The sequence below is a fragment of the Siphateles boraxobius genome, unplaced genomic scaffold (genome assembly GCF_051911475.1).
Source record: "Siphateles boraxobius isolate OS27281-9 unplaced genomic scaffold, OSU_SipBor_1 25, whole genome shotgun sequence".
NCBI classification, from domain to species: Eukaryota; Metazoa; Chordata; class Actinopteri; order Cypriniformes; family Leuciscidae; genus Siphateles; species Siphateles boraxobius.
Genome location: NW_027508866.1, coordinates 37,564,181 through 37,584,574, shown reverse-complemented (window position 1 = coordinate 37,584,574; position 20,394 = coordinate 37,564,181). Strand labels below are relative to the sequence as shown.

General features: G+C 38.7%; 1 protein-coding gene across 2 annotated transcripts in view; it reads left to right on the top strand.

The window, feature by feature from the left end:
- Positions 1-12,949: 12,949 nt before the first annotated feature.
- The window catches only part of smad4a (SMAD family member 4a), a 29,651-nt gene continuing 22,206 nt past the window's right edge, over positions 12,950-20,394 (top strand). For both annotated transcript variants that reach the window (XM_077243807.1, XM_077243806.1), the window contains exons 1-3: positions 12,950-13,270; positions 14,449-14,773; positions 15,824-15,998. In XM_077243807.1, the coding sequence (XP_077099922.1) occupies positions 14,531-14,773; positions 15,824-15,998 (418 nt within the window). In that variant the 5' untranslated portion in view covers positions 12,950-13,270; positions 14,449-14,530. The remainder of the gene's footprint in view (positions 13,271-14,448; positions 14,774-15,823; positions 15,999-20,394) is intronic.

Genomic DNA, 20,394 nt, shown 5'->3' with positions numbered 1-20,394 from the left:
CGAACACGATCCAACACGAACACGAAACACAGGAACACACCGGGGAAACCAGAACGATCTGACAACATGAGACACCAGTTACTGAACTTATTAAGAGACAAACGGATTGAAACCAGCTGGCGCTGCTGATCAGCAGTGATCAGTGACCACGCCCACAGACACACACACACACACACAAACAACCACACACGAGACGAGAGAGAGATAGTGAATTCATGAACCGTGACAATCAGTTTATCCATCTCTCCATCCATCAGTTTATCCATCTCTCCATCCATCCATCAGTTTATCCATCTCTCCATCCATCCATCAGTTTATCCATCTCTCCATCCATCCGTTTATCCATCTCTCCATCCATCAGTTTATCCATCTCTCCATCCATCCGTTTATCCATCTCTCCATCCATCCGTTTATCCATCTCTCCATCCATCAGTTTATCCATCTCTCCATCCATCAGTTTATCCATCTCTCCATCCATCAGTTTATCCATCTCTCCATCCATCAGTTTATCCATCTCTCGATCCATCCGTTTATCCATCTCTCCATCCATCAGTTTATCCATCTCTCCATCCATCAGTTTATCCATCTCTCCATCCATCCATCAGTTTATCCATCTCTCCATCCATCCGTTTATCCATCTCTCCATCCATCAGTTTATCCATCTCTCCATCCATCAGTTTATCCATCTCTCCATCCATCAGTTTATCCATCTCTCCATCCATCAGTTTATCCATCTCTCCATCCATCAGTTTATCCATCTCTCCATCCATCAGTTTATCCATCTCTCGATCCATCCGTTTATCCATCCCTCCATCCATCAGTTTATCCATCTCTCCATCCATCAGTTTATCCATCTCTCCATCCATCCATCAGTTTATCCATCTCTCCATCCATCCATCAGTTTATCCATCTCTCCATCCATCCATCAGTTTATCCATCTCTCCATCCATCCGTTTATCCATCTCTCCATCCATCCATCAGTTTATCCATCTCTCCATCCATCCATCAGTTTATCCATCTCTCCATCCACCAGTTTATCCATCTCTCATCCATCAGTTTATCCATCTCTCCATCCATCCGTTTATCCATCTCTCCATCCATTCATCATTCCATCCACCAGTTTATCCATCTCTCCATCCATCCACCAGTTTATCCATATCTCCATCCATCCACCAGATCATCCATCTCTTCATCCATCCACCAGTTTATCCATCTCTCCATTCATCAGTTTATCCATCCATCCATCAGTTTATCCATCTCTCCATCCATCAGTTTCTCCATTCATCCATCAGTTTATCCATCTCTCCATCCGTTCATCATTCCATCCATCAGTTTATCCATCTCTCCATCCATCAGTTTATCCATCTCTTCATCCATCAGTTTATCCATCTCTCCATCCACCAGTTTATCCATCTCTCCATCCATCAGTTTATCCATCTCTCCATCCATTCATCATTCCATCCACCACTTTATCCATCTCTCCATCCACCAGTTTATCCATCTCTCCATCCATTCATCATTCCATCCACCAGTTTATCAATTTCTCCATCAGTTCATCATTCCATCCATCAGTTTATCCATCTCTCCATCCATCAGTTTATCCATCTCTCCATCCACCAGTTTATCAATCTCTCCATCCATCAGTTTATCCATCTCTCCATCCATTCATCATTCCATCCACCAGTTTATCCATCTCTCCATCCACCAGTTTATCCATCTCTCCATCCATTCATCATTCCATCCATCAGTTTATCCATCTCTTCATCCATCAGTTTATCCATCCCTCCATCCACCAGTTTATCCATCTCTCCATCCACCAGTTTATCCATCTCTCCATCCATCCATCCATCCACCAGTTTATCCATCTCTCCATCCATCCATCCACCAGTTTATCCATCTCTCCATCCATCAGTTTATCCATCTCTCCATCCATCAGTTTATCCATTTCTCCATCCACCAGTTTATCCATCTCTCCAACCATTCATCATTCCATCCACCAGTTTATCCATCTCTCCATCCATCAGTTTATCCATCTCTCCATCCACCAGTTTATCCATCTCTCCATCCATTCATCCATCCATCCACCAGTTTATCCATCTCTCCATCCATCAGTTTATCCATCTCTCCATCCATTAGTTTATCCATCTCTCCATCCGTTCATCATTCCATCCACCAGTTTATCCATCTCTCCATCCATCCACCAGTTTATCCATCTCTCCATCCATCCACCAGTTTATCCATCTCTCCATCCATCCAGCAGTTTATCCATCTCTCCATCCATCCACCAGTTTATCCATCTCTCCATCCATTCATCATTCCATCCATCAGTTTATCCATCTCTCCATCCATCAGTTTATCCATCCATCCATCAGTTTATCCATCTCTCCATCCGTTCATCATTCCATCCATCAGTTTATCCATCTCTCCATCCACCAGTTTATCCATCTCTCCATTCATTCATCATTCCATCCACCAGTTTATCCATCTCTCCATCCACCAGTTTATCCATCTCTCCATCCATTCATCATTCCATCCACCAGTTTATACATCTCTCCATCCATCAGTTTATCCATCTCTTCATCTATTTGTTTATCCATCTCTCCATCCAACAGTTTATCCATCTCTCCATCCACCAGTTTCTCCATCTCTCCATCCATTCACCCATCCATCCACCAGTTTATCCATCTCTCCATCCATCAGTTTATCCATCTCTCCATCCATCAGTTTATCCATCTATCCATCCACCAATTTATCCATCTCTCCATCCATCAGTTTATCCATCTCTCCATGCATCAATTTATCCATCTCTCCATCCATCAGTTTATCCATCTCTCCATCCATTCATCATTCCATCCACCAGTTTATCCATCTCTCCATCCACCAGTTTATCCATCTCTCCATCCATCAGTTTATCCATCTCTCCATCCATAAGTTTATCCATCTCTCCATCCATCAGTTTATCCATCTCTCCATCCACCAATTTATCCATCTCTCCATCCATCAGTTTATCCATCTCTCCATCCATCAGTTTATCCATCTCTCCATCCATCAGTTTATCCATCTCTCCATCCATCAGTTTATCCATCTCTCCATCCATCAGTTTATCCATCTCTCGATCCATCCGTTTATCCATCTCTCCATCCATCAGTTTATCCATCTCTCCATCCATCAGTTTATCCATCTCTCCATCCATCCATCAGTTTATCCATCTCTCCATCCATCCATCAGTTTATCCATCTCTCCATCCATCCATCAGTTTATCCATCTCTCCATCCATCCGTTTATCCATCTCTCCATCCATCCATCAGTTTATCCATCTCTCCATCCATCCATCAGTTTATCTATCTCTCCATCCATCAGTTTTTCCATCCATCCATCAGTTTATCCATCTCTCCATCCATCAGTTTATCCATCCATCCATCAGTTTATCCATCTCTCCATCCGTTCATCATTCCATCCATCAGTTTATCCATCTCTCTATCCATCCGTTTATCCATCTTTCCATCCATCAGTTTATCCATCTCTCCATCCATCCGTTTATCCATCTCTCCATTCATCAGTTTATCCATCTCTCCATCCATCCGTTTATCCATCTCTCCATCCATCAGTTTATCCATCTCTCCATCCATCCGTTTATCCATCTCTCCATCCATCAGTTTATCCATCTCTCCATCCATCAGTTTATCCATCTCTCCATCCATCCATCAGTTTATCCATCTCTCCATCCATCCATCAGTTTATCCATATTTCCATCCATCAGTTTATCCATCTCTCCATCCATCCGTTTATCCATCTCTCCATCCATCCATCAGTTTATCCATCTTTCCATCCATCAGTTTATCCATCTCTCTATCCATCCGTTTATCCATCTTTCCATCCATTAGTTTATCCATCTCTCCATCCATCCATCAGTTTATCCATATTTCCATCCATCAGTTTATCCATCTCTCCATCCATCCGTTTATCCATCTCTCCATCCATCAGTTTATCCATCTCTCCATCCATCCGTTTATCCATCTCTCCATCCATCAGTTTATCCATCTCTCCATCCATCCGTTTATCCATCTCTCCATCCATCCATCAATTTATCCATCTTTCCATCCATCAGTTTATCCATCTCTCCATCCATCAGTTTATCCATCTCTCCATCCATCCATCAGTTTATCCATCTCTCCATCCATCCATCAGTTTATCCATCTTTCCATCCATCAGTTTATCCATCTCTCCATCCATCCATCAGTTTATCCATCTCTCCATCCATCCATCAGTTTATCCATCTTTCCATCCATCAGTGTAACGGAACACAGAGACGGATGTAACTGCAAAAGACTCTTTATTAAAGTGTACGAAGACACGTAGGTCAGACACTAAACACAGGTAGTAGATCTCCACAGGTGGAGGTCAAGCGATCAGCGCTAGATGGAAGGTGACACAGGGACCTCGGTGAGCGACTGGTGCTGGTGATATCCCGTGAAGACCCAGTGCAGTGCTTGGTAATCCAGTGCAGGTGAAGAATCCAGATGAGACGAAGTACACAGGGAATCCACGATCCAGCACGAACCCGATCCAACACGAATCCGATCCAACACGAACACGATCCAACACGAACACGAAACACAGGAACACACCGGGGAAACCAGAACGATCTGACAACATGAGACACCAGTTACTGAACTTATTAAGAGACAAACGGATTGAAACCAGCTGGCGCTGCTGATCAGCAGTGATCAGTGACCACGCCCACAGACACACACACACACACACAAACAACCACACACGAGACGAGAGAGAGATAGTGAATTCATGAACCGTGACAATCAGTTTATCCATCTCTCCATCCATCAGTTTATCCATCTCTCCATCCATCCATCAGTTTATCCATCTCTCCATCCATCCATCAGTTTATCCATCTCTCCATCCATCCGTTTATCCATCTCTCCATCCATCAGTTTATCCATCTCTCCATCCATCCGTTTATCCATCTCTCCATCCATCCGTTTATCCATCTCTCCATCCATCAGTTTATCCATCTCTCCATCCATCAGTTTATCCATCTCTCCATCCATCAGTTTATCCATCTCTCCATCCATCAGTTTATCCATCTCTCGATCCATCCGTTTATCCATCTCTCCATCCATCAGTTTATCCATCTCTCCATCCATCAGTTTATCCATCTCTCCATCCATCCATCAGTTTATCCATCTCTCCATCCATCCGTTTATCCATCTCTCCATCCATCAGTTTATCCATCTCTCCATCCATCAGTTTATCCATCTCTCCATCCATCAGTTTATCCATCTCTCCATCCATCAGTTTATCCATCTCTCCATCCATCAGTTTATCCATCTCTCGATCCATCCGTTTATCCATCTCTCCATCCATCAGTTTATCCATCTCTCCATCCATCAGTTTATCCATCTCTCCATCCATCCATCAGTTTATCCATCTCTCCATCCATCCATCAGTTTATCCATCTCTCCATCCATCCATCAGTTTATCCATCTCTCCATCCATCCGTTTATCCATCTCTCCATCCATCCATCAGTTTATCCATCTCTCCATCCATCCATCAGTTTATCCATCTCTCCATCCACCAGTTTATCCATCTCTCATCCATCAGTTTATCCATCTCTCCATCCATCCGTTTATCCATCTCTCCATCCATTCATCATTCCATCCACCAGTTTATCCATCTCTCCATCCATCCACCAGTTTATCCATATCTCCATCCATCCACCAGATCATCCATCTCTTCATCCATCCACCAGTTTATCCATCTCTCCATTCATCAGTTTATCCATCCATCCATCAGTTTATCCATCTCTCCATCCATCAGTTTCTCCATTCATCCATCAGTTTATCCATCTCTCCATCCGTTCATCATTCCATCCATCAGTTTATCCATCTCTCCATCCATCAGTTTATCCATCTCTTCATCCATCAGTTTATCCATCTCTCCATCCACCAGTTTATCCATCTCTCCATCCATCAGTTTATCCATCTCTCCATCCATTCATCATTCCATCCACCACTTTATCCATCTCTCCATCCACCAGTTTATCCATCTCTCCATCCATTCATCATTCCATCCACCAGTTTATCAATTTCTCCATCAGTTCATCATTCCATCCATCAGTTTATCCATCTCTCCATCCATCAGTTTATTCATCTCTCCATCCACCAGTTTATCAATCTCTCCATCCATCAGTTTATCCATCTCTCCATCCATTCATCATTCCATCCACCAGTTTATCCATCTCTCCATCCACCAGTTTATCCATCTCTCCATCCATTCATCATTCCATCCATCAGTTTATCCATCTCTTCATCCATCAGTTTATCCATCCCTCCATCCACCAGTTTATCCATCTCTCCATCCACCAGTTTATCCATCTCTCCATCCATCCATCCATCCACCAGTTTATCCATCTCTCCATCCATCCATCCACCAGTTTATCCATCTCTCCATCCATCAGTTTATCCATCTCTCCATCCATCAGTTTATCCATTTCTCCATCCACCAGTTTATCCATCTCTCCAACCATTCATCATTCCATCCACCAGTTTATCCATCTCTCCATCCATCAGTTTATCCATCTCTCCATCCACCAGTTTATCCATCTCTCCATCCATTCATCCATCCATCCACCAGTTTATCCATCTCTCCATCCATCAGTTTATCCATCTCTCCATCCATTAGTTTATCCATCTCTCCATCCGTTCATCATTCCATCCACCAGTTTATCCATCTCTCCATCCATCCACCAGTTTATCCATCTCTCCATCCATCCACCAGTTTATCCATCTCTCCATCCATCCAGCAGTTTATCCATCTCTCCATCCATCCACCAGTTTATCCATCTCTCCATCCATTCATCATTCCATCCATCAGTTTATCCATCTCTCCATCCATCAGTTTATCCATCCATCCATCAGTTTATCCATCTCTCCATCCGTTCATCATTCCATCCATCAGTTTATCCATCTCTCCATCCACCAGTTTATCCATCTCTCCATTCATTCATCATTCCATCCACCAGTTTATCCATCTCTCCATCCACCAGTTTATCCATCTCTCCATCCATTCATCATTCCATCCACCAGTTTATACATCTCTCCATCCATCAGTTTATCCATCTCTTCATCTATTTGTTTATCCATCTCTCCATCCAACAGTTTATCCATCTCTCCATCCACCAGTTTCTCCATCTCTCCATCCATTCACCCATCCATCCACCAGTTTATCCATCTCTCCATCCATCAGTTTATCCATCTCTCCATCCATCAGTTTATCCATCTATCCATCCACCAATTTATCCATCTCTCCATCCATCAGTTTATCCATCTCTCCATGCATCAATTTATCCATCTCTCCATCCATCAGTTTATCCATCTCTCCATCCATTCATCATTCCATCCACCAGTTTATCCATCTCTCCATCCACCAGTTTATCCATCTCTCCATCCATCAGTTTATCCATCTCTCCATCCATAAGTTTATCCATCTCTCCATCCATCAGTTTATCCATCTCTCCATCCACCAATTTATCCATCTCTCCATCCATCAGTTTATCCATCTCTCCATCCATCAGTTTATCCATCTCTCCATCCATCAGTTTATCCATCTCTCCATCCATCAGTTTATCCATCTCTCCATCCATCAGTTTATCCATCTCTCGATCCATCCGTTTATCCATCTCTCCATCCATCAGTTTATCCATCTCTCCATCCATCAGTTTATCCATCTCTCCATCCATCCATCAGTTTATCCATCTCTCCATCCATCCATCAGTTTATCCATCTCTCCATCCATCCATCAGTTTATCCATCTCTCCATCCATCCGTTTATCCATCTCTCCATCCATCCATCAGTTTATCCATCTCTCCATCCATCCATCAGTTTATCCATCTCTCCATCCACCAGTTTATCCATCTCTCATCCATCAGTTTATCCATCTCTCCATCCATCCGTTTATCCATCTCTCCATCCATTCATCATTCCATCCACCAGTTTATCCATCTCTCCATCCATCCACCAGTTTATCCATATCTCCATCCATCCACCAGATCATCCATCTCTTCATCCATCCACCAGTTTATCCATCTCTCCATTCATCAGTTTATCCATCCATCCATCAGTTTATCCATCTCTCCATCCATCAGTTTCTCCATCCATCCATCAGTTTATCCATCTCTCCATCCGTTCATCATTCCATCCATCAGTTTATCCATCTCTCCATCCATCAGTTTATCCATCTCTTCATCCATCAGTTTATCCATCTCTCCATCCACCAGTTTATCCATCTCTCCATCCATCAGTTTATCCATCTCTCCATCCATTCATCATTCCATCCACCACTTTATCCATCTCTCCATCCACCAGTTTATCCATCTCTCCATCCATTCATCATTCCATCCACCAGTTTATCAATTTCTCCATCAGTTCATCATTCCATCCATCAGTTTATCCATCTCTCCATCCATCAGTTTATCCATCTCTCCATCCACCAGTTTATCAATCTCTCCATCCATCAGTTTATCCATCTCTCCATCCATTCATCATTCCATCCACCAGTTTATCCATCTCTCCATCCACCAGTTTATCCATCTCTCCATCCATTCATCATTCCATCCATCAGTTTATCCATCTCTTCATCCATCAGTTTATCCATCCCTCCATCCACCAGTTTATCCATCTCTCCATCCACCAGTTTATCCATCTCTCCATCCATCATCCACCAGTTTATCCATCTCTCCATCCATCCATCCACCAGTTTATCCATCTCTCCATCCATCAGTTTATCCATCTCTCCATCCATCAGTTTATCCATTTCTCCATCCACCAGTTTATCCATCTCTCCAACCATTCATCATTCCATCCACCAGTTTATCCATCTCTCCATCCATCAGTTTATCCATCTCTCCATCCACCAGTTTATCCATCTCTCCATCCATTCATCCATCCATCCACCAGTTTATCCATCTCTCCATCCATCAGTTTATCCATCTCTCCATCCATTAATTTATCCATCTCTCCATCCGTTCATCATTCCATCCACCAGTTTATCCATCTCTCCATCCATCCACCAGTTTATCCATCTCTCCATCCATCCACCAGTTTATCCATCTCTCCATCCATCCAGCAGTTTATCCATCTCTCCATCCATCCACCAGTTTATCTATCTCTCCATCCATCAGTTTATCCATCCATCCATCAGTTTATCCATCTCTCCATCCGTTCATCATTCCATCCATCAGTTTATCCATCTCTCCATCCACCAGTTTATCCATCTCTCCATTCATTCATCATTCCATCCACCAGTTTATCCATCTCTCCATCCACCAGTTTATCCATCTCTCCATCCATTCATCATTCCATCCACCAGTTTATACATCTCTCCATCCATCAGTTTATCCATCTCTTCATCTATTTGTTTATCCATCTCTCCATCCAACAGTTTATCCATCTCTCCATCCACCAGTTTCTCCATCTCTCCATCCATTCACCCATCCATCCACCAGTTTATCCATCTCTCCATCCATCAGTTTATCCATCTCTCCATCCATCAGTTTATCCATCTATCCATCCACCAATTTATCCATCTCTCCATCCATCAGTTTATCCATCTCTCCATGCATCAATTTATCCATCTCTCCATCCATCAGTTTATCCATCTCTCCATCCATTCATCATTCCATCCACCAGTTTATCCATCTCTCCATCCACCAGTTTATCCATCTCTCCATCCATCAGTTTATCCATCTCTCCATCCATAAGTTTATCCATCTCTCCATCCATCAGTTTATCCATCTCTCCATCCACCAATTTATCCATCTCTCCATCCATCAGTTTATCCATCTCTCCATGCACCAGTTTATCCATCTCTCCATCCATTCATCATTCCATCCACCAGTTTATCCATCTCTCCATCCATTCATCATTCCATTTACCAGTTTATCCATCTCTCCATCCATTCATCATTCCATCCACCAGTTTATCCATCTCTCCATCCATTCATCATTCCATCCACCAGTTTATCCATCTCTTCATCCATTCATCATTCCATCTACCAGTTTATCCATCTCTCCATCCATCCTTTTATCCATCCATCCATCAGTTTATCCATCTCTCCATCCATCAGTTTATCCATCTCTCCATCCATTCATCATTCCATCCACCAGTTTATCCATCTCTCCATCCATCAGTTTATCCATCCATCCATCCATCAGTTTATCCATCTCTCCATCCATCAGTTTATCCATCTCTCCATCCATTCATCATTCCATCCATCAGTTTATCCATCTCTCCATCCATCAGTTTATCCATCTCTCTATCCATTCATCATTCCATCCATCAGTTTATCCATCTCTCCATCCATCAGTTTATCCATCCATCCATCCATCAGTTTATCCATCTCTCCATCCATCAGTTTATCCATCTCTCCATCCATCAGTTTATCCATCTCTCCATCCATCAGTTTATCCATCTCTCCATCCACCAGTTTATCCATCTCTCCATCCATTCATCATTCCATCCATCCATCCACCAGTTTATCCATCTCTCCATCCATTCATCATTCCATCCATCCATCCACCAGTTTATCCATCAGTCCATCCATTCATCATTCCATCCATCTACCAGTTTATCCATCATTCCATCCATTCATCATTCCATCCATCCACCAGTTTATCCATCTCTCCATACATTCATCATTCCATCCATCCACCAGTTTATCCATCGCTCCATCCATTCATCATTTCATCCATCCATCAGTTTATCCATTCATCATTCCATCAATTCACCAGTTAATCCATCTCTCCATCCATTCATCATTTCATCCATCAATCAGTTTCTCCATCCATCAGTTTATTCGTCTTTCAGTTTATCCAAGTCACTTTGGATAAAAGAGTCCGCTAAATGATTAAATGTAAATGTATCCATCTCTCCATCCGTTCTACTTCCCATCCATCCATTCGTCATTCCATCCATCCATATATCTATCAGTTTATCCATCCATCAGTTTATCAATCTCTCCATCTATTCATCATTCCATCCATCCATCCATCCACCAGTTTGTCCATCATTCATCCATTCGTCATTCCATCCATCAGTTTCACTCCATCCATTCATCATTCCATCCATCCACCAGTTTATCCATCCATCCATCAATTCATCATTCCATCCACCAGTTTATCCATCCATCCATCAATTCATCATTCCATCCACCAGTTTATCCATCCATCCATCAATTCATCATTCCATCCACCAGTTTATCCATCCATCCATCCATCAATTCATCCAAACAGTTACATTAGACAAGATTTCCTAAAACTTTCATTCGTAATTAAATACAACATCAATACAATTGTTTCAAGCATTACATATATATTTTTCATTTCTGAGTTATATTTATTTATTTATTTTGCAAAGTGAACTACACATTCTTTATTTCTTGTCACAGTTATTCCACAAGGAATGAAGAATGCAGAATGAGACGCTTCTCATTTGATCTTGGGAGAATTTGATTAAAAATGTTCAATTGAACTTTGGATTACTCTAGAAGAGACACATGTGACATTATTGCTGGGCATCTTTTCTCACGAGAAGCATTTGAGAATATACATCAAGCAAAAGACTTTATTTTCTCTATTATCCTTTTGCTGTTTTATAGAAACAAATGGGATTTTAAAGAGTTCTTGTTTATGCTTTTTTTCTTTCTTGTCAGGCCTTCCACTCTTTTTGATCGGAGCTTCTGAGCTTCTGAGTTTAATATCTTAGCTCTATTAATTTTTCACAGTATTAATTGAGTCTTTATACATGAAAATATGTAGCCTAGTTGCCTTTTAAATTTTAGGATTGGGTCCCTCATGAGGATGATCTGATTTGGGGATCAATGGCATCTAAAAGAACTGAACAACCCTTACAGTACACTGACATAAAAAACAACTAAACAAAACACTAACAAATTACCTTAACATGATAAAGAATATAGATATGATGCCCATACTTGCTTTCTGAGAATGTGGCAAAAATGTAGTTGACTTGAGGCTGCGATGCTTAAAACAGCTGTATATATATATATATAGTCAGCTATGTTTTTTTTAAATTAAATCTTTAATTTTTTTGAAAAAAAATGTTTTTTTATTATCCAACGGACTTTAGTAATATACAATATAGTATACATAATTTACATAATACCCCCCCCCAAAAAAAACATGACAGAGTGTGCAAATTGATTAATAAAAAAATTATATTCATTAAAGATATGACAAGTCTTTCTTGCTTTCTTATTGATAATGTTCCCCAGACTGGTGCAATAATTCTAGTCTCCTGAAGAAAATGAATCAAATTTGGCTTGGATACTGACCATTTCTTCTTGTGTAAATGCAATGTTCCTAAAATAATAAAAAGTTAAATTATTATTACTTTCATTGGAATAACACATACATATTATTTAATTTAATTATAACCTTTGTTTTCCTTCTAATGAAATTTTCCACATCCACCAAAACTTTGTGTATATACAATTTCAAAACAGATGGATAATAGATTATTTTTCTATTGAACAAAAATCACATGAATAATCAATATCTAAATTAAACCTCTCTAACACACTTTTAGCTGGATATATACCATGTGAAATTTTAAATGTAACCTCTTTTACTTTATTATTTAAACTGTTTGCTTCATAAACACACCAAGCTTTATTCCAGTTTATATTTCTAAATACACGGGTCCACAATTAGTAGCTGTTTCACCTGTTCAAATATTCCTCATATGTTTATTAGTACAACTGTGTTTCAGAATATCAATGTCTCCTAGAAACATGCTGTCTTTAGCATCTATTGCCTCAGAAGAATCACTTTCACGAGTTCTTACAAAATGTATAACTTGTTGAGGTATGGCGCCAAATACAACAGCATAGCTCGGTGTGTTTTGAAGCACAGTGCGCATGCGCAGTTCGCCATATTGCGCAGCTGGGCGTGAGAGTGCGTCGAAAACATCGCGGTTACATTGTTTGTTTTCGTTGCGCTCAGTGACTGTTTTCACCCGATTGTTACTAAAATACTATGCTGAACCTCAGTCTACCAGGGTTATCACTCAAATGAAGAACTCTTGTCGCTTTAAACTGTTTTAGAGATCATCTAAACGCGTTAGTCCGGCTGAAGTGTGTTAACGTTACGCTCTGTAGCAGCTAACACGATTCACATCAAAATCCCCAAAAAACTGGATACACAAAGACAGATTAATTCCCAGGAGACGCAACAGGTATGCCATTTAAACACCCACTTCAACATTTACATGTGTTTTATCACTCTCTAATAACTTAGAAGTTAAAGTCTGAAGTAAGCGCAGTTCGTGAGCTAGCATGTAACGTTAGCAGGATGTGCTAACACAGATTTCGCGTTGTTTACATTCTCTTCATCACATTCATGAGTTCACTGCACATCTCCACACGTGTAGGTCTTTGCACTCGGTCTGAAATCATGTGTGTGAAGCATTGTTGTGGTGTGAGACATTAGTAAACACGATGTTTGTCCTGCTTATTATTTTTTTGGGTGCTTTTATTTGCTTTAAACATCAATATATTGTGTTAATATCAAAGTTTATATATATGTTATGTGTGTGTGTTTGTGTATTTATACGCTTATATATATTTTTTATATATTTCTACACATACAGTACGAGTTAAAAGTTTGGAAACATTACTATTTTTAATGTTTTTGAAAGCATCATTACTCCAGTGTCACATGATCCTTCACAAATCATTCTAATATGTTGATTTATTATCAATGTGAGAAGCAATTTTAATTTTTGAAATCCGCTTAATATATTTTTTATAACCTGTGATACATTTTCAGGATTATTTGATGAATAAAACGTTTAAAAAACAGCATTTATTTAAAATAGAAATATTTTTGTAATATACTCTACTATTCAAAAGTTTGGGGTAACTTTTTTTTAAAAAAATTTAAAGATATTATTAATACCTTTATGCAGCAAGGATGTGTTAAATTGATAAAAAAAATGATTGATAGTAAAGATTTATATAATTAGAAAAGATTTCTATTTTGGAATAAATGCTGTTCTTTTGAACTTTGTATTTCTCAAAGAATCCTGAAAAATAAAATGTATCACGGTTACAAATACAAATATGAACTGTTTTCGATATTAATAATGAGTAATGTGGAGTAATGATGCTGAAAATTCAGCTTTGATCACAGGAATAATTTACACTTTGCTATAATATTTCACAATATTAATGTTTTCTGTAATTTTGTTCAAAGAAGTTCTAGCTTAATGAGCAGAAGACATTAAAAATAGTAATGTTTCCAAACTTTTGACCGGTAATTTATATTATTATAATTATATATTATGTGTGTGTGCTGTGTGTAATTATTTTTACCCCTCAATATCTCACTATTAATCTCAATCCTTCGTCACAGGGCGTGTGAATGGACGCTTCACTGACGGCAGTGTCTTGCTGAACCGAGTTTAAACGGCACCGGGAGCCTCGATAACCAGCGCATGATGTCCATCACAAACACGCCCACCAGTAACGACGCGTGTCTGAGCATCGTCCACAGCCTGATGTGCCACCGGCAGGGCGGCGAGAGCGAGACCTTCGCCAAGCGGGCCATCGAGAGTCTGGTGAAGAAACTGAAGGAGAAGAAAGACGAGCTGGATTCTCTCATCACTGCCATCACCACTAACGGCGCTCATCCCAGCAAGTGTGTGACCATACAGAGAACGCTAGACGGCCGGCTGCAGGTACACACACATCACACACACTACCTGTCAAAAGTTTTGGATCGGTAAGAATTAATTACCGGTATGTTTTTAAAAGAAGTCTCTTCTGCTCACCAAGGCTGCATTTATTTGAAAAAAACAACAAAAAAACAGTAGTATTGAGAAATATTATTATAATATAAAACATCTGTTTTCTATGTGAATATATAGTAAAGTGTAATTTATTCCTATGATCAAAGCTGAATTATCAGCATCATTACTCCAGTCTTCAGTGTCACATGATCCTTCAGAAATCACTATAATATGATGATTTGATGCTGAAGAAACATTTATGATTATTTTCAGTGTTGAAAACATTTTTAATTTCAGGATTCTTTGATGAATAGAAAGTTCAAAAGAACAGTATTTATCTGAAAGAGAATCTTTTGTAACAATAAACACTTCCGTTCAAAAGTTTGGGGGCAGTAAGAATTTTTATTTTATTGTTTGGGGGAAATAATTAAAATAAATCAATACTTTTATTAATCAAGGATGAATTAAATTGATCAAAATTTACATTTGTAACATTTTAAATGTTTTTAAAGATTCTATTTCAAACAAATGCTGTTCTTTTGAAGTTTCTATTCATCTAAGAATCCTGTTTTTCTGTTTTCAACATTGATAATAATAATGAATGTTTTTTGAGCATCAAATCATCATATTATAGTGATTTCTGAAGGATCATGTGACACTGAAGACTGGAGTAATGATGCTGAAAATTCAGCTTTGATCACAGGAATAAATTACACTTTATTATATATTCACATAGAAACAGTTTTTTAAATTGTCATAATATTAAACAATATTATTATTTTTTTGGTATTTTTAATCAAATAAATGCAGCCTTGGTGAGCAGAAGAGATTTCTTTTAAAAACATTAAAAATCTTACCGATCCAAAACTCTTGTCTCCTAGTGTACATGCACATCTGTATATACTGGTGTTGTTAAATGAATATTTCAGTCTGAATGGCTGTGCTCTAGTCTTGTGTGTGTGTGTGTGTGTGTGTGTGTGTGTGTGTGTGTGTGTTTAGGTGGCTGGTCGTAAAGGATTCCCACATGTCATCTATGCACGGTTATGGCGATGGCCTGACCTTCATAAGAACGAGCTGAAACACGTCAAGTACTGCCAGTTTGCCTTTGACCTGAAATGTGACAGCGTGTGTGTGAACCCCTACCATTACGAGAGGGTCGTGTCTCCGGGGATAGGTCAGTGGCTATGTTTAACTTTTGTTTCAATCGGACTGAATTAATTACAATTGATGAATTTGAATGTAGTGTTTACGTGTTATCGGGTTGATGTGCGCGTTTATGTCACAAGCTTCAAAACGTAATATATTTTTTGACATGCGCACACTGCACGAATATACAGTGTTTCCTGCTGTTTGCGCATAATAACTATTCTCCTACATTGGTTCTTTATTTGTTTTAAACAGCAGATTTTATATTTATACATCTCTGGTCATGATTTGGAGATAATGAGCGTATGAGCCGTTGTGCCGCTGCTTATATTGATCACGCAGTAAAAATGGCCAAAACTATCGCGTGTGTGTGTGTGTGTGTGAGTGTGTGAAGCGAGCGCTGGTGGCGTCGTCCTGCTCCACTTCACACACGCAGAGAAAGCAGGATTATAGGAGGACGAGACACTCGTTTATACCACACTTTATTCATCAGCAAGAACAGCTTGTTCAGCGCATCATTACGCTATTTCTACATCATTACGCTATTTCTACATCATTACGCTATTTCTACGTCATTACGCTATTTCTACATTATTACGCTATTTCTACATCATTACGCTATTTCTACGTCATTACGCTATGTCTATGTCATTACGCTATTTCTACATCATTACGCTATTTCTACGTCATTACGCTATGTCTGTCATTACGCTATTTCTACATCATTACGCTATTTCTACATCATTACGCTATTTCTACATCATTACGCTATTTCTACGTCATTACGCTATTTCTACATCATTACGCTATTTCTACGTCATTACGCTATTTATACATCATCACGCTATTTATACATCATCACGCTATTTATACATCATCACGCTATTTATACATCATTACGCTATTTATACATCATCACGCTATTTCTACATCATTACGCTATTTCTACATCATTACGCTATTTCTACGTCATTACGCTATTTCTACGTCATTACGCTATTTCTACATCATTACGCTATTTCTACGTCATTACGCTATTTCTACGTCATTACGCTATTTCTACGTCATTACGCTATTTCTACGTCATTACGCTATTTCTACATCATTACGCTATTTCTACATCATTACGCTATTTCTATATCCTTACGCTATTTCTACATCATTACGCTATTTCTACGTCATTACGCTATTTCTACATTACGCTATTTCTACGTCATTACGCTATTTCTAGGTCATTACGCTATTCCTACATCATTACGCTATTTCTACGTCATTACGCTATTTCTACATCATTATGCTATTTCTACGTCATTACGCAATTTCTACGTCATTACGCTATTTCTACGTCATTACGCTATTTCTACATCATTACGCTATTTCTACGTCATTGTGCTATTTTTACATCTTTACGCTATTTTTAAATCATTACGCTATTTCTACGTCATTACGCTATTTCTACGTCATTACGCTATTTCTACACCATATTTCTACATTACGCTATTTCTACGTCATTACACTATTTCTACATCATTACGCTATTTCTACGTCATTACACTATTTCTACGTCATTACACTATTTCTACGTCATTACGCTATTTCTACATCATTACGCTATTTCTACATCATTACACTATTTCTACGTCATTACGCTATTTCTACGTCATTACGCTATTTCTACGTCATTACGCTATTTCTACGTCATTACGCTATTTACATCATTACGTTATTTCTACATCATTTAGCTATTTGTACATCATCATGCTATTTCTACATCATCACGCTATTTCTACGTCATTACGCTATTTCTACGTCATTACGCTATTTACATCATTACGCTATTTCTACATTACAATATTTCTACATCATTTAGCTATTTCTACATCATTACACTTTCTACATCATCACGCTATTTCTACGTCATTACACTATTTCTACGTCATTACGCTATTTCTACGTCATTACACTATTTCTACGTCATCACGCTATTTCTACGTCATTACGCTATTTCTACATCATTACGCTATTTACATCATTACGCTATTTCTACATAACACTATTTCTACATCATTTAGCTATTTCTACATCATTACACTTTCTACATCATCACGCTATTTCTACATCATCACGCTATTTCTACGTCATTACGCTATTTCTGCGTCATTATGCTATTTCTATGTCATCACGCTATTTCTACATCATTACGCTATTCCTACGTCATTATGCTATTTGTACGTCATTACGCTATTTCTACATCATTACGCTATTTCTACGACATTACGCTATTACTACGTCATTACGCTATTCCTACGTCATTATGCTATTTGTACCTCATTACGCTATTCCTACATCATAACGCTATTTCTACGTCATTACGCTATTTCTACGTCATTACGCTATTTCTACATCATTACGCTATTTCTACGTCATTGTGCTATTTTTACATCTTTACGCTATTTTTAAATCATTACGCTATTTCTACGTCATTACGCTATTTCTACGTCATTACGCTATTTCTACACCATATTTCTACATCATTACGCTATTTCTACGTCATTACACTATTTCTACATCATTACGCTATTTCTACGTCATTACACTATTTCTACGTCATTACACTATTTCTACGTCATTACGCTATTTCTACATCATTACGCTATTTCTACATCATTACACTATTTCTACGTCATTACGCTATTTCTACGTCATTACGCTATTTCTACGTCATTACGCTATTTCTACGTCATTACGCTATTTCTACGTCATTACGCTATTTACATCATTACGTTATTTCTACATCATTTAGCTATTTCTACATCATCATGCTATTTCTACATCATCACGCTATTTCTACGTCATTACGCTATTTCTACGTCATTACGCTATTTACATCATTACGCTATTTCTACATTACAATATTTCTACATCATTTAGCTATTTCTACATCATTACACTTTCTACATCATCACGCTATTTCTACGTCATTACACTATTTCTACGTCATTACGCTATTTCTACGTCATTACACTATTTCTACGTCATCACGCTATTTCTACGTCATTACGCTATTTCTACATCATTACGCTATTTACATCATTACGCTATTTCTACATAACACTATTTCTACATCATTTAGCTATTTCTACATCATTACACTTTCTACATCATCACGCTATTTCTACATCATCACGCTATTTCTACGTCATTACGCTATTTCTGCGTCATTATGCTATTTCTATGTCATCACGCTATTTCTACATCATTACGCTATTCCTACGTCATTATGCTATTTGTACGTCATTACGCTATTTCTACATCATTACGCTATTTCTACGACATTACGCTATTACTACGTCATTACGCTATTCCTACGTCATTATGCTATTTCTACCTCATTACGCTATTCCTACATCATAACGCTATTTCTACGTCATAACGCTATTTCTACGTCCTTATGCTATTTCTACGTCATCAAGCTATTTCTACGTCATTACGCTATTTCTACGTCATCACACTATTTCTACGTCATTACGCTATTTCTATGTCATTACGCTATTTCTACGTCATTATGCTATTTCTACCTCATTACGCTATTCCTACATCATAAAGCTATTTCTACGTCATAACGCTATTTCTACGTCCTTATGCTATTTCTACGTCATTACGCTATTTCTACATCATTACGCTATTCCTACGTAATTATGCAATTTCTACCTCATTACGCTATTCCTACATCATAACGCTATTTCTACGTCCTTATGCTATTTCTACGTCATCAAGCTATTTCTACGTCATTACGCTATTTCTACGTCATTACGCTATTTCTACGTCATCACACTATTTCTACGTCATTACGCTATTTCTGTCATTACGCTATTTCTACGTCATTATGCTATTTCAAGGTCATTATGCTATTTCTACGTCATTACGCTATTCCTACATCATATTTCTACATCATTACGCTATTTCTACGTCATTACGCTATTTTTACATCATATTTCTACATCATTACGCTATTTCTACGTCATTACGCTATGTCTACATCATTACGCTATTTCTACGTCATTACGCTATTTTCATTACGCTATTTCTACGTCATTACGCTATTTCTACGTCATTACGCTATTTCTACGTCATTACGCTATGTCTACATCATTACGCTATTTCTACGTCATTACGCTATTTCTACGTCATTACGCTATGTCTACATCATTACGCTATTTCTACGTCATGGCGCTATTTCTACGTCATTACGCTATTTCTACATCATTACGCTATTTTATACTTCATTACGCTATTTCTACGTCATTACGCTATTTCTACATCATTACGCTATTTCTACGTCATTGCACCTGCGCAGTCCTTTCAGTTTTCAATCCGATCATGTTTACATGTTCTCTTGATCGGATTAGAAAAGGAATAAACCG